The sequence below is a fragment of the Rhincodon typus genome, chromosome 3, assembly GCF_021869965.1.
Source record: "Rhincodon typus isolate 14 chromosome 3, sRhiTyp1.1, whole genome shotgun sequence".
NCBI classification, from domain to species: Eukaryota; Metazoa; Chordata; class Chondrichthyes; order Orectolobiformes; family Rhincodontidae; genus Rhincodon; species Rhincodon typus.
This window is the reverse complement of record NC_063334.1, coordinates 124,309,615-124,322,948: the sequence shown is the minus strand read 5'-3', so window position 1 is coordinate 124,322,948 and position 13,334 is coordinate 124,309,615. Positions and strand designations below refer to the sequence as shown.

Genomic DNA, 13,334 nt, shown 5'->3' with positions numbered 1-13,334 from the left:
ACAATGGGACTGAAAGTGAATTGGTTCATGCCACACTTAGTTTATGCCCCCAAGCAATAATAATTCTAGGCTCTTGCAGAAGACAGTAGATGAGGAGGAACTGTCTGTTTTGTAGATCAAAGCAGCAAGTGGAAAATTGATGTGGACAGTTGAAGTGAGCAGGAAAAATCAAAGGAGGAAAAGTGAAGTTTGATGTGACTGGGTACGCATTCATTCACTTTGGATGCAATGAGGCGTTTGTGGCACTGACAGAGGCCATTCATCCCACTGAGTCTGCACTGGCCTTTCCAAAGAGTTAATCCCTGCTCGATGCCCCGGTGTCCCTGAATTCTTTTCTTCTTCAAGTATTAATCCATCTCTGTTTTGAAAGTTTCTGTTGAATCTGTTGCCACCTCCCGGTCAGGCAGCAGATTTGAACCACCCATTCCATGATGATGATGTTTCCTCACCTCTGCTTCTTTTTTAGAATCTTCTTCTGTAGAATCTCCTCTAAATCTTTTCTCATGTTTTAGAGCCATTGGCCACTGGAAACCATTTTGTTTTGCTTTAATTACTCTCGTCATGACTTCAAACACTTTGAAAATCTCTCCATCTCTTCTTCTGCTTTAAGTGGAACAATCTAACCTCTTTAGCCAAGTTGCCATCGTCCATCATCACTGGAACCATCCTCATCAATCTCTTCCACACCCTCTCCTAAATGCTTCCAATGCTTTCTTAAAGTGTGGGTCTACAGTAAGACACAATGATCCTGATTTTCTGATGGCCAGACAGTCATTCTGTCGGTGCAGATGAGGATTGTTCAAGGAGACCTTGGGGAATTACTATTGTAACACACTCCAAAGGAACTGCCCAGGAAATTGAATGTTCTTCTGGGAAGTTCCTCTGCACGTGGAGGCCTCTGAAAGTCTCTATTTAAATCGGGTAGATTCAGAGGATTTGGATTAAATTAAGTAAACCCTTCCCACTTGGCATATCACCCACGACTCATCTGTTATCCTACCTCCAGGAAACTACCCCATCCCCAAGCTGGCACCCTAGTCGCATGGTACCCTACTCACCTGTCAATCTGCTCCCAGTCAGCTGGCATCCTACACACTGGCCACACAACTCCTGCCTGGTTGGCACTCTACCCAGCTGGCACCCTACCCAGCTGGCACTCAACTTAATTGGCATGCTCCCGTCACCTGCCCACCTATTAAGCACCACACCCTCACTGCACGCTGACATCATCATGCCTTAGGTATTTATTGTTTGACAGCAGCTGTTAAAGTGTTTGGCAGGGTCTTTAACTTTCAGAATATGGCAGCTGACTGCTGAAAAGGGGACATGGTTTGCCCTGGTAGTTCTGTGCTCCGAAAGAACTGTCAGAATGAGAGTACCACTCTGCCTTTCCGAGCGAGACATGGAAGGAATCTCCTCGCAGAAATGCAGAGCTCCCTTCTTTCTTAGAAAGGAAGGGGTGGAGTGGCACTCTGCATGAGATTGCCACTCCTCAGAAAATCTGACCCAATTGGTGCCAGATTGGTGTTTCATCCAGGTTTAGTGTAACCCCACACATTCTCTGCTTTAGTCTGAAGGCCTTTGCTGTTCTTTCCTTTGGGAGAGCACTGGGGCTGAGCCATTGAATATATTCAAGGCTGAATTTTTGATTGACAAAGGAGTCCAGGGCTATAAGGGGAGGGGGGCAGGCATTGCTGATAAGGAAATGGAGTTTCCAACCAGATCAACACTGATCTTGTCAAATTGTGCAGCCGTCTTGAAGGACTGTATGGCCTACTCCTCTTCCTAATCCTTACTTTCTTATGTGTTTTTGTTTTATCCCAGAGCCTACTCTGTCTTCAGGCTTTGCTGTCCCGCAGACTTCAATTTTACAAACAATGCTAACATGTGCCACTTTATCAAATGTCATTTATAAATTCATTATCTCAATATCACCATCCTTAGCCACCATCACTGTTGTCTCATCAGTGTGGATTTAGTGAGATCCGACATCAGAGGCTGTGATCCGGTGAGATTCACTGTCAATTCCAGGTATGTACAATGAGCAGTCAACTATCCCAGCATGCATAGGTGAAGTGAAAGTGCTCTATTAAAATGATTAGCCTGGAATCATGGAATCCTGGAATCAAATGTTCCTTTCCTTTCGACAGGTAGTCAATGACGAAATGTGCGACGTCTGTGAGGTCTGGACAGCGGATCACCTTTATCCCTGTAGGATCTGCACCCGGGTCTTTCATGATGGCTGCCTGCGACGCATGGCCTGCCTAAGCCCCAGCAGCATCCAGGAGCTGAAGGAATTGGCCCACACTACGGTGGGCTGGAGCTGCCAATACTGTGTGAGTTCACGCTTTGTAAGGATTGAGGATTGCAGCCTGGGAGAAATGGTGGGATCACAATCTAGTCATGCCTCGGTTTAACAACATTTCTATCCTTGCTTTCCAATCCCTCCCTGTTTTCACCATTTCTTCACTAACTTCATCACTTTCTCCTCCAGATAAACTCCACCAACGTCCTTCACATCTCTCCAAGTCTGGCCTCTAACTCACCCGCTATTTTCATCTCTCCATCATTGATAGCCATCCCTGCTATTATCTGGTAGCCGAGCTCTGGAATTCTCTCCCTTAATCTCTCCTTTTTAAAACACAATTCTGACCTCACATCTCTTCATGTGGCTGGATCAAGTTAGTGACATTCCTATGAAGCACCTGGGGATGTTTCACAATGTTAAAGTCTTACATACATGGAAATAGTATCAACTTAGAAGTGATGATATTTTCCAGCAATTATAGGAACAGCGAATGGGCTTTCCACCATTCAGTGAGGTCCAGGATCACTTATATCTCATTCTCATTTCTCCACATTTTCCCTGTTTCTCGGTCTGTAATCCAGTCTGGTCCACTGTGTTTATATTTACTATGGAGTGGCTCTCACCCATCAGTTACTTATTGAACGCAGCTTTGAAAAGTTATATTTCTGATTTCTGGGCAGCACAGTGGCTCAGTGGTTAGCACTGCTGCCTCACAGCATCAGGGACCCGGGTGCAATTCCCGTGTCTGTGTGAGTTTCCTCTGGCTGCCCTGGTTTCCTCCCACAATCCAAAGACATGCAGGCTAGGTGGATTAGCCTTGGTTAATGCAGGGGGGCTGGGTCTGGGTGGGATGCTTTCTGGAAGGTTGGTATAGACTTGATGGGCTGAATGGCCTCTTTCCACATGACAAGTGTACAAATTTTTTTCTCAGATTTCCTGAACCCTTCATGTGGAGGGTGTGTCTTCAATTTCCTCCTCAATGTTCTTTCAGAATGTTTCCCTTTGTTATTGACTGTCCAACCAGAGAAAAGGGTTTGTCGCAATCTTCTCTTCAAGACGTCACTATCATTTTCAACATTGAATGGGATCCTCTTCAACCTTCTACAATGTAGCATATGGAAGCCACATGGGAGCTTTACTCTGTATCTAAACCCATGCAGTCCCTGTCCTGGGAATGTTTGATGGGGATAGTGTAGGGAGAGCTTTATTTTCATTTTAAAAGAGTAGAGGGACTTTTACTTTGTACTTATCCCTGTGCCATACCTGCCCTCAGAGTGTTCTATGGGTACAGTATTTTTTTTGTGCGGTTTGCACTGGGGTGGTTAACTATGTGTTAAGCATTGTGTGATGTGGTATGTGAACTGTACTCTGACAGGGCAGTCTCTGCTTCAGTTACTGCAGAGGAAGACACTGAGCTGAGAAGGTGCTCTGGCCTCAGTTTTCTCTGGGTCCCTCTTCTCAGCAGCTGAGCTTTTTGTTTTCTCTCACCACTTCCAATGACCTTCCAAACAGTCACCCTCCAGAGGTCCCGGCCATCAGTGACTGTCCCCCAGTCATCAGGGTCACTTTCCATCATCTTCATATCTCATTGACTGGTCCTTGTAGAAGGGGTATGGACACCCTGGAGGCTGTGATCTGGTGGCCAGCTCACTGCAGGAGGTCTCTATGTAAATGGCTGAAATCCATCCAGTGAAAGTGACTGAGTCAGAGCAGATGTTGTTGACTTCACAATGAGTGTGTGGCTGCTGGACCTTGGAGTTGTTGACCTTGTTCTGCCAAGGACGCACCTGAGACAGCAGAGAGGGGAAGGGAAGCCTTTTCTTTGGCTGAGCAAATGTTGAGCAGGTTGCATACAAAATCTTTAGGGGACTTGACTGGATAGATGTGGAAAGGTTAACTCCCTTATGGAAGAGTTTAGGACTAAAGGATATAGTCTCAGAATAAAGGGGCACCAAATTAAGGTTGAAATAAGGAGGAATTTCTTCTCTGAGGGTTAACTCTTTTTGGAATTCCTTGTCACAGAGAGCTGCATGGCAGAGTCCATGTGTATATTTAAGACTGAGATAGATTCGTGATTGGGGGAAAATCAAGGGCTACAGGTAAAAAGCTGAAAGTGGACATGAGGATTGTCAGATCAGCCATGATCCAACTGAATGGCAGGGCAGGCTCAGGGAGCCAAATGGCCTTTCCTGTTCCTATTTGTTATCATTTTATCCCATAGACATAGCTCACAATCCCTATCCGACAGACATGGACTGCAATCCTGTATATCACAGGCAGTGGTCACGATCCTGTATCCCACTGACACGGATCACACACCTGATTATATTTTGTTAATGGATTTGTTGTAATATGCATCTCTCACAATGACTGAACAAAAAAGTGTTAAAATGAGTTTACATTTTCACATTAGTCAGGATTAACTGGTCTTCACATTTGAGTTGGAATCAAAGTATGATACTACGAAATAGGGAGCCATTTGGCCCATTATATCTCTGTAAGCTCTTTGGTTGAGTTATCCAACTGTTCTCTCTTCTTGCTCTTTCTCTCAGCCCTGCAATATTGTCCCTCCAAGTGTTTATCCGATTCTCTTCCTAGCCTTCCTATCGGATCTGCTACCAGGCAGTGCTTCTGTAGATCCATCAACTCCCCAGGAAGGATATAGTGTTTTCTCATTTCACCTCGAGTTCTTTTGGCAATTATCTTAAAATCATGTCATCTGTTGCCTCCTGCCAGTGAAAACAGTTTCTCGTAATTTACTCTACCAAACCCATTCATGTTTTCCAACCAATCAATCAATATCTGCTCGAAGGAGAACTGTCTCTCAACATAACTGGAATCTCTTATCCCTGCTACCATTCACATCAATCAACTCTGTTCCCTCTCCAAGGCCCACACATCCTTTTAAAAGTGTGATTATTACTCCAGCTGAGGACTGAGTGATTTATAAAAAAAAATTTCTGTTCTCTACCCCTGTGATCATAGGGCTCCAGTAGCCTTTAACAACCTTCGCATTGTGTCCTGCATTGTTAATGTGAATAAACCTCCAGGATTCTCACTTATAAAACTGCGTTATTTATTTTATATTGCTGCTACTCATTTTTCTACCAAAATCCATCACTCCCTGTGTTAAATTCCATGTGCCGTGTTTCTGTCTAATATGCCTGTCACTGGGTCCTCCTGAGATCTCTGACTATCCAATTCGTTGATCATTACTGCATCATTCTTCATTCTAACTCAAGTTCAAAGGTCTATTCAGCCCTAGCTAATGGGAATAGGGACTCTGATATCCAACAGGATCCTGTTCTGTTTACGGTGAGAGGTGTTAGCATTGCAGATTGGAATCTATCGCACACCATGGAGTAACACTCCCTGGGAGTGTCTATGGGTCTGTCTGGTGGATGTGACAATGTGATTAGTAACTATAAAATATTGGAATGCAATTAGTAATTGTAGGATATGGGAATGTGATCAGTAATTGAGCATATCGGAATGTGTGCAGTAATTGTAGAATATGGGAATGTGATCATTAATTGTACGATATGGGAATACGATCAATAATTGTAAAGTCACTATAATCTTGCTAGACCCTGGGCTAGAGAAGCAGTGAATGGTCTATCTCAGCCTGGGTGGAAGTGAGCAATTGGGTTTCCCAGGGGTGGTAATGGACTCTCTACTTTCCTTGATATATCTTAATGACCAAATGGAGGTATGCAGAGCACCATTGCAAAGTTTACAGATGATTCCACAAACATGGAATAAATTTCCATATCCATCAATAACTGATCACATTCCTAAGTCTGACAATTACTGCACACATTCCATATCCTACAATTACTGCAAACATTCCCATATCCTACAATTACAGGTCCCATCCCTATATCTTGCCATTACTGTACACATTCCTATATCCCACAATTACTGCAGATATTCCCATATTGAGCTGGATGGTTGGTTTATGATGAAGAATGATGCCAACAGAGTGGGTTCAATTCCCGCACCAGCTGAAGTTACCATGAAGGACTCACCTTCTCATTCTCTCCCCTGGCCTGAGGAATGGTGACCCTCTGGTTAAACCACCACCAGTCATCTCCCTGGGCTGGGATAATCTTCAACTCCACTTTCCTGCTTTTTTCCCTTGGCTCCCTTATTAATTAAAATTCTGTCTATCTCAGCCTTGAATATACTTAATGATCCAACCTTGACAGCCCTCTGTGGTAAAGAATTCCAAAGATTACTAATCCTCCGAGAGAGAGAAGACATTTCTCCTCATTTCTGTCTTAAATGTGTGATCCTTATTATGAGATTATGCCCTCGGGTCTTAGACTCTTGCACAAGGGGAAACAGCCTTTCCATATCTACCCTAAGAATCTCATATGTTTCAATAAAATTGACTCTCATTCTTCTAAATTCCAATCAGTATCAGTCAAACCTACTCAACCTTTCCTCATAAGACAGTCCTTCCATCCCTGTGATCAACTTTCTCTGGTCTACCTCCCGTGTCAGTATATCTTTTCTTTATACATCTTTTTGCATATCTTTTCTTAGACGAAGGACACAAAACTGTTCGCAATATTCTGGGTGTGGTCTGACTAGTACCTTTATAGATTTTGCAAGACTTTCCTACTTTTATTCTCTATTCCCTTTGAGCTAAAGGCCAACAATCCATTTGCCTTCCCTTCAAGAGATGCCATTTCCGCTACCTCCAACAAGGTGCCATCACCAGATACATATTCCCCTCCCCTCCCATGTCCATCTTTCACAGGGACCGTTCCCTCCGGGACACCCTGGTCCATACTTCCTTTACCCCCAACACACCCCCACAGCCCTACGGCACCTTCCCCTGTAACCGGCAAAGGTGCAACGCCTGCCCATTTACCTCCTCACTCCCCATTATCCAAGGGCCCAAACATACCTTCCAGGTGAAGCAACACTTCACCTGCACTTCCCAGAATCTAGTCTACTGCAATTGCTGCTCACAATGTGGTCTCTACATTGGGGAAACGAAGCGTAGACTGGGTGACTGCTTTGCGGAACATCTACATTCTGCTCGCAAAAAGCCCCTGAACTACCTGTTGCCTGCCACTTTAACACACCACCCTCTTCACTGGCCAACATCCGTTTCTGGCTTGCTGCAGTGTTCCAGTGAAGCTCAATGCAAGCTGGAAGAACAACACCTCATTTTCCGCTTGAGGACTCTGCAGCCCTCCGGACTCAATATCGAGTTCAATAATTTTAAGGCCTAAACTCTCCCATGTCTCAGCCCCCTACCCCACACACCAGGCCTTGTTACCACATAGCCTGCCATTACACACTACCTATTGTTAGTCACTAACAGTCCCCATTAATAACTATTCACCTCTTTGTCTGTCTAACGCTCTTCTCTCTCTTTAGGCTCTGTCCTATCGTTTACTCCACCCCATTCCCCTCCCCTTTTTTTCTGCATATAAACTGATGTTTTCCCAGCACCATCAGTTCTGAGGAAGGTTCACCAGATCCGAAATGTTAATTCTGTTTTTTCCTTCACAGATGCTGCCTGACCTGCTGAGATTTTCCAGCAACTTTGTTTTTGTGCCTTCCCTATTACCTGCTGAATTTCGATGCTAGCATTTTGTGATTTATGGACAGGACCCCTAAATCCCTCTAGCTTTCTACATTTAAATAAAATTCAGCTCTTCTATTCTTCCTGCCAAGTACATAATGTTACATTTTCCCACCTTACATTCCCATCTGCCAGGCTTTTGCCCATTCACTTAATCTGTCTCTATCCGTCTGCATATTCAGTATCATCCTTATCACTTGCTTTCCCACTTACTTTTGTGTCCTCTTTGTACCATCACAACCCATATTCCCTTCTCCCTCAACTGCTTGTTCAACTTTCACTTGAAATGCTTCGAGACCACTTGCTTCAGTCACTCCCTGTGATGGCTCTATGTTCTATCACCTTTTGCATGAAGGAGTATTTCTGATCAGGAGAATGGAGCTGAGACCAAGATGGGATCAGTCATGATCGTATGAATAGCAAAGGAGGCTGGAGGGGCTGAATGGCTTACTACTGCTCATAGTTCTTACATTCGTGCCATCTGCAAATTTTAAAATTTTGCCCCGTATGCCAATATCTAGCTTGTTAATATTTATCAGAAAAGTAAGGGTTCAAACATCGCCCTTTGAGGAACTCCATTACAAGCCTTGCTCTGTTTCCTGTCAATCAGTCAATTTTGTATCTGTGTTGCGACTATGAGCTCGAGCATTGTTTCAATGGCAGTTCATCAAAACTTTCTGGAAGCTCACATACACCACGTCAATCATATTACCCACATTAACCCTCTCTGTTACCTCTTCAGGAAACTCAAACGAGTTAGTTAAACGCGATTCACTCTGAACTAATCTGTGCTCACTTTCCTTAGTTAGTCTCCTTCTGTTAGTCAAAATCCTGGAAGTCTGCTGGAATTTCACTGCAGTTCATGTCCTCCCTAACAACATTGTGGGTCATCTTGCTGCACGTGGACTGCAGTGGTTTAAGAAGGCAACTCACCACCACCTTCTCAAAGGGCAACGAGGGACAGGCAGTAAATGCTGGCCTATCCAGCGATGCTCACACTGACTGTGCGAATGTTTTAAAAAGGTGTCTATATTTTCTCTGGGAGTATTATGATGATAATGGTTTCTTTACAGCTGGCACTATGTGAGGTAATCTAACTGTAGGCTGAAACACACCCTCAATTTCAACAATGTCCTGACTCTGTCCCTCTCTCTGTCTCTCTCTCTGTCTGTCCTGCCTGTGTCTCTCTCTCTCTTTGCCTCTCTCTCCCTCCCTCCCTCTCTTGATCTCCTCCCTTTCCCTCCCTCCCTCTCTCAATCTCTTCCTTCTCCTTCCCTTCCCCCCCCCCCTTCCTTCTTCCTCCTTCCCTCTCCCTCTCTCTCCCTCCCCCCTCTCTCTCTCCCCCCTTTTCTCCCCCTCCCCCACCTCTCCCTCTCTCTCTGACCCTCTCCCTCCCTCTTTCTTTTTCTCTCTCTCTTTCTCTCTCACCTCTCTGTCTCTTTTAGGATAATGTGAACCTGCTGCTGACTGATGAGGAGATGTTTAGTTTGAAGGAAGTTTTCCGACAATGCAGGATCATCCCAGGTCAGTCCAAATATTGACATCTGTCAACATCACTGAGTTATACTGTATTCTCAAACAGAGCTTTGATTTGAAATAATTTGGCAATTCGGTCATTCCAACACTACACTCGGATGAAAACAAGATAAGTCTTGACTACAACACCAACCTTTAATGTTATATCAAATGTGCTAGTTATGGTTCAGGATAAAATGAGGTGTATCATTTGACAAATTATCTTGCGCACATGTAAAAGGGGACTGCTGGAACACTCTAGGCATCGATGTCAGACGAGTCAATTTAACTTTGGTAGTGGGGAAGGTAGATAGGAGGTAGAGGTATCTGGTACTGCATTCTGTAAATAAACTTGCAATCGAGGAAAGGAATTACCACTGGATTCATACTTGACCATCTGGTTTGGGGTCCACAGCACGTTTAGCTTAGAATTCCATAGAAGTTAGAGCCTGGATCCAGGCTGTTTGACCAGTCTTTCTGATCCCCACAAGCCTTCTCTCATCCTACTTTAGCTTGTCCCCTCAGCACATCTTTCTGTTCCTACAGTTCTTATATTTATCAGTCTTTGCCTTTGATGTACCTAAACTGTCCACCTCAACTTCTCTCTGAATGTGATAGCTAGTACCACATCCTCACCACCCTCTGAATAAAGACAATTTCTCCTGCAATCCCTCTTGGATTTATCAATTTACAAGCGGTCTCTGAGTTGTGAACGGGTTCCGTTCTGAAGTCCGTTCACAAGTCAGTTTGTATGCAAGTTGGAAAACAATGCAGGACAATGTAAAGCAGCTGTTTGTAAGCACAGGAACAGTTCATATGTCAGGTCTTTAAAATGACAACCCTGTATGGGATCATGCCCACAAGTACGAGTGTTTGTAAATTGGACATTTATAAGTTGGACATTTGTAAGTCGGCTGTCCCTATATTTCTGTCTTATATTTCTGGTCCTGAGCTTTGGCTCCCCACCACAAAGGGAAGCATCTTCTCCTGCTGTGAAAGTTTGCATCCTGATTTTTTAACCTTGAATGAGATAATTCAGTGGTTAAGATTGTGGGTGGAATTTTCCCTTCCCTGCTGTGCTGAAGGTGATAGCGACAAAGGTAGGGAATTATGAGGAGAGTGAAAAACTCAGATTCTCAACACTGAGAAAGACAATCTTGATTGTCCCCTCAAGCCTTAAATATGGGGAGAAAGTGGAAAGAAGGGACTTAGTTGGATGATGAGTCATGATCAAACTGAATGGCGGAACAGGCTTGAAGGGCTGAATGGCCGATCATGCTCCTATTTTCTCAGTTTCTGTTTCTATATCATTGCGGTACCTTTATAAATCAAATGTCGAGGCAAAGTGTCCCTGAGATGTGAGGATTAATCCTGTCATGGTAGCTTTGGAATTGAAAATAAAATTTACATTTTAAACAAGTTTGGATTAAAAAACTGATGTCAGTAATGGTGACTGCGAAACTACAGGATTGACATAAAATCCCTTCTGGTTTTCTAATCTCACGGGACAAGTATTCCAGAGGTCCAGGCTAGTGTTCTGGGGATTTTAGTTCAAATCTCACCATGGCTTCTGGGTGGAATTTAAATTCAATAAATAAATAACTCTGGAGATGGAAAGGAAAGAGCAAGAAATGGTGTCAGATGCTGCAGTTTCCCCATATCAGCTTGTGTGAAGAGCTGAGACAGACGATTGAGAAGGACTATAAGAGTCTTTGTGATGAACAGCCTATTGGGAGGCTACTGTTCCGCCAGTTGTGTGAGACCCGATCAGAGTTATGTCACTGTGTGCAGTTTCTAGATGCCATGGCTGACTATGAGGTGACTCCAGATGAAAAGCGAAAGGAGTGTGGTCAGTGCCTTGTGGACAGGTTCCTCAACCCCAAGTCTCCTGATTATATGTTGATGGTGACCATGAAACTGTCATTGATAATTGCAAAAAAACCCTTCTGGTTCATTAATGTCCTTCAGGAAGGAAATGTGGACTCACAGCAACATGGTTAATTCTTAACTACCCTCTGAAAAGGCCGTGTGAGCTGCTCAGTTGCATTTAAGAAGGTGGTTTACCAGCATCTTCTCAAGGGCCATTAGGGATTGGCAATACTTGCTGGATAGGCCAGCCACATACACATCCTATCAATTGATAAAGACAAACAGCTCTGTAGAATGTATAGGCTGACTGCCCTGTCTGTATATTATGGAGAACAACAGCTCCTTTCCTGTTTATATTACAGAAACACTAGAACCCTATGGATGTAATAGAAATTACTAGCTATTCTATATATTATAGCAGCTCCTGCATTTGTTATAGAGAATAGCAGCCGCTGTGAATATTTCAGAGAATATCAGCCCCTTTGTATATTATCGAGAATAACAACCTCCATGTACACTACAGGAACAGCAGCCCCTGTCTGGATATTTTCTAATCAACCTGTTATTATGCACCTTTGAAGCAGGTGTTACACGTAGCCCCCCAGCTCAGACACTGCCACCGCATCATAAGAGCCCTAGCTGTGCATTTTTATCGGACAGTAGACACAATGTATATAATAGAGAATGACTGCTCTGTACATAATGTGGGAAAGAATAGCCTTTGTGCATATTATAGAGTCATAGAGATTAACAGCATGGCAACAGACCCTTTGGTCCAACTCATCCATGCTGACCTGATGCCCTAACTAAGTCTAGTCCCATTTGCCAGCACTTGGCCCACATCCCTCTAAACTCTTCCTATTCATATGCCTATCCAGATGCCTTTTAAATGTTGTAATTGTACCTGCCTCCACCACTTCCTAAAGCAGCTCATTGCATACATGCACCATCCTCTGCGTGAAAATGTTGCCCCTTAGGTCCCTTTTAAACCTTTCTCCTGTCACCTTAAACCTATGCTCTCTAGTTTTGGACTCCCCATCCCCCAGAAAAGACCTTGTCTATTTACCTTATCCATGTCCCCCTTGTAATTTATAAACCTCTATATGAGGTCACCCCACAGCCTTGAACGCTCCAAGGAAATAGCCCCAGCCTATTCAGCCTCTCTCTATAGCTCAAACTTTCCAACTGTGGAGAATGGCAGTGATGAGTTTGCCTTCAGCAATGTATTTTGTCTGAAGCAGTAATGTTTATGTTATCTCCTGTAACAGAAGAAGCTGGGCTTGGATATTACAATTAACCACCAAGTACAAGCATTACATTCTTAAGGCACATGACTATCTGGGCTAATATTAAACTATTATGTTACAACAGAGCGGCATGTTTCCACTAAAGTGTCATGCATTAAGAGGTTAGATGAAGTATGGGACTTTTATTCCCTGAGGTTACAAGCGGTGGTACTGTGGTGTTAACATGAGCATGTCCTTTAACGGCACACTGACGTACAGGCATTGAGACACAAAGCAGCAAACAGTCCCTGTAAATATTAACTAGTATAGCAAACCTGTCTATATTATAAAGAATATTAGCCCCTGTGTGTACTTCAGAGAATTGCAGCTGTTGTGTATGTTGTAGAGAATAGCAGCCTCTGTCTGTATTATGTAGAATAACAGTCAGTGTGTATTACACTGAATAGTTGCGCCTTTTTAGAATTCAGAGGGTAGCAGCCCCAGTGTATGCTTGATATATTGACTGTCCATATAATAGGGAGTAACACCCCCTCTGTGTATGTTCAAGGGACTAACAGCCCCTGTTTATATATTAGGTGGTAACAGCGCCAGAGTATATTTTTTCATTCGTGAGATAAGAGTGACACTGCCTGGGCCAGCAGTTATTGCCCGTCCCTAGTTGCCCTTGAGAAGGTGGTAGTGAGCTGCCTTCTTAAACTGTTGTGTCCACCTGCTGTGGGTTGACCCACAATGTCATTGGGAGGGAATTTGATGGAATAACTGTCTATACTATAGGGAGTAACAGCCCCTGTGT

General features: G+C 43.8%; 1 protein-coding gene across 1 annotated transcript in view; it reads left to right on the top strand.

Annotated features, from left to right (window-relative positions):
- phf24 (PHD finger protein 24) overlaps positions 1–13,334 on the top strand; it is a 46,096-nt gene that overhangs the window by 19,975 nt on the left and 12,787 nt on the right. Inside the window, exons 3-4 of the mRNA XM_048618925.1 lie at positions 2,151–2,336; positions 9,356–9,434. Coding sequence (XP_048474882.1) covers positions 2,151–2,336; positions 9,356–9,434 — 265 coding nt within the window. The remainder of the gene's footprint in view (positions 1–2,150; positions 2,337–9,355; positions 9,435–13,334) is intronic.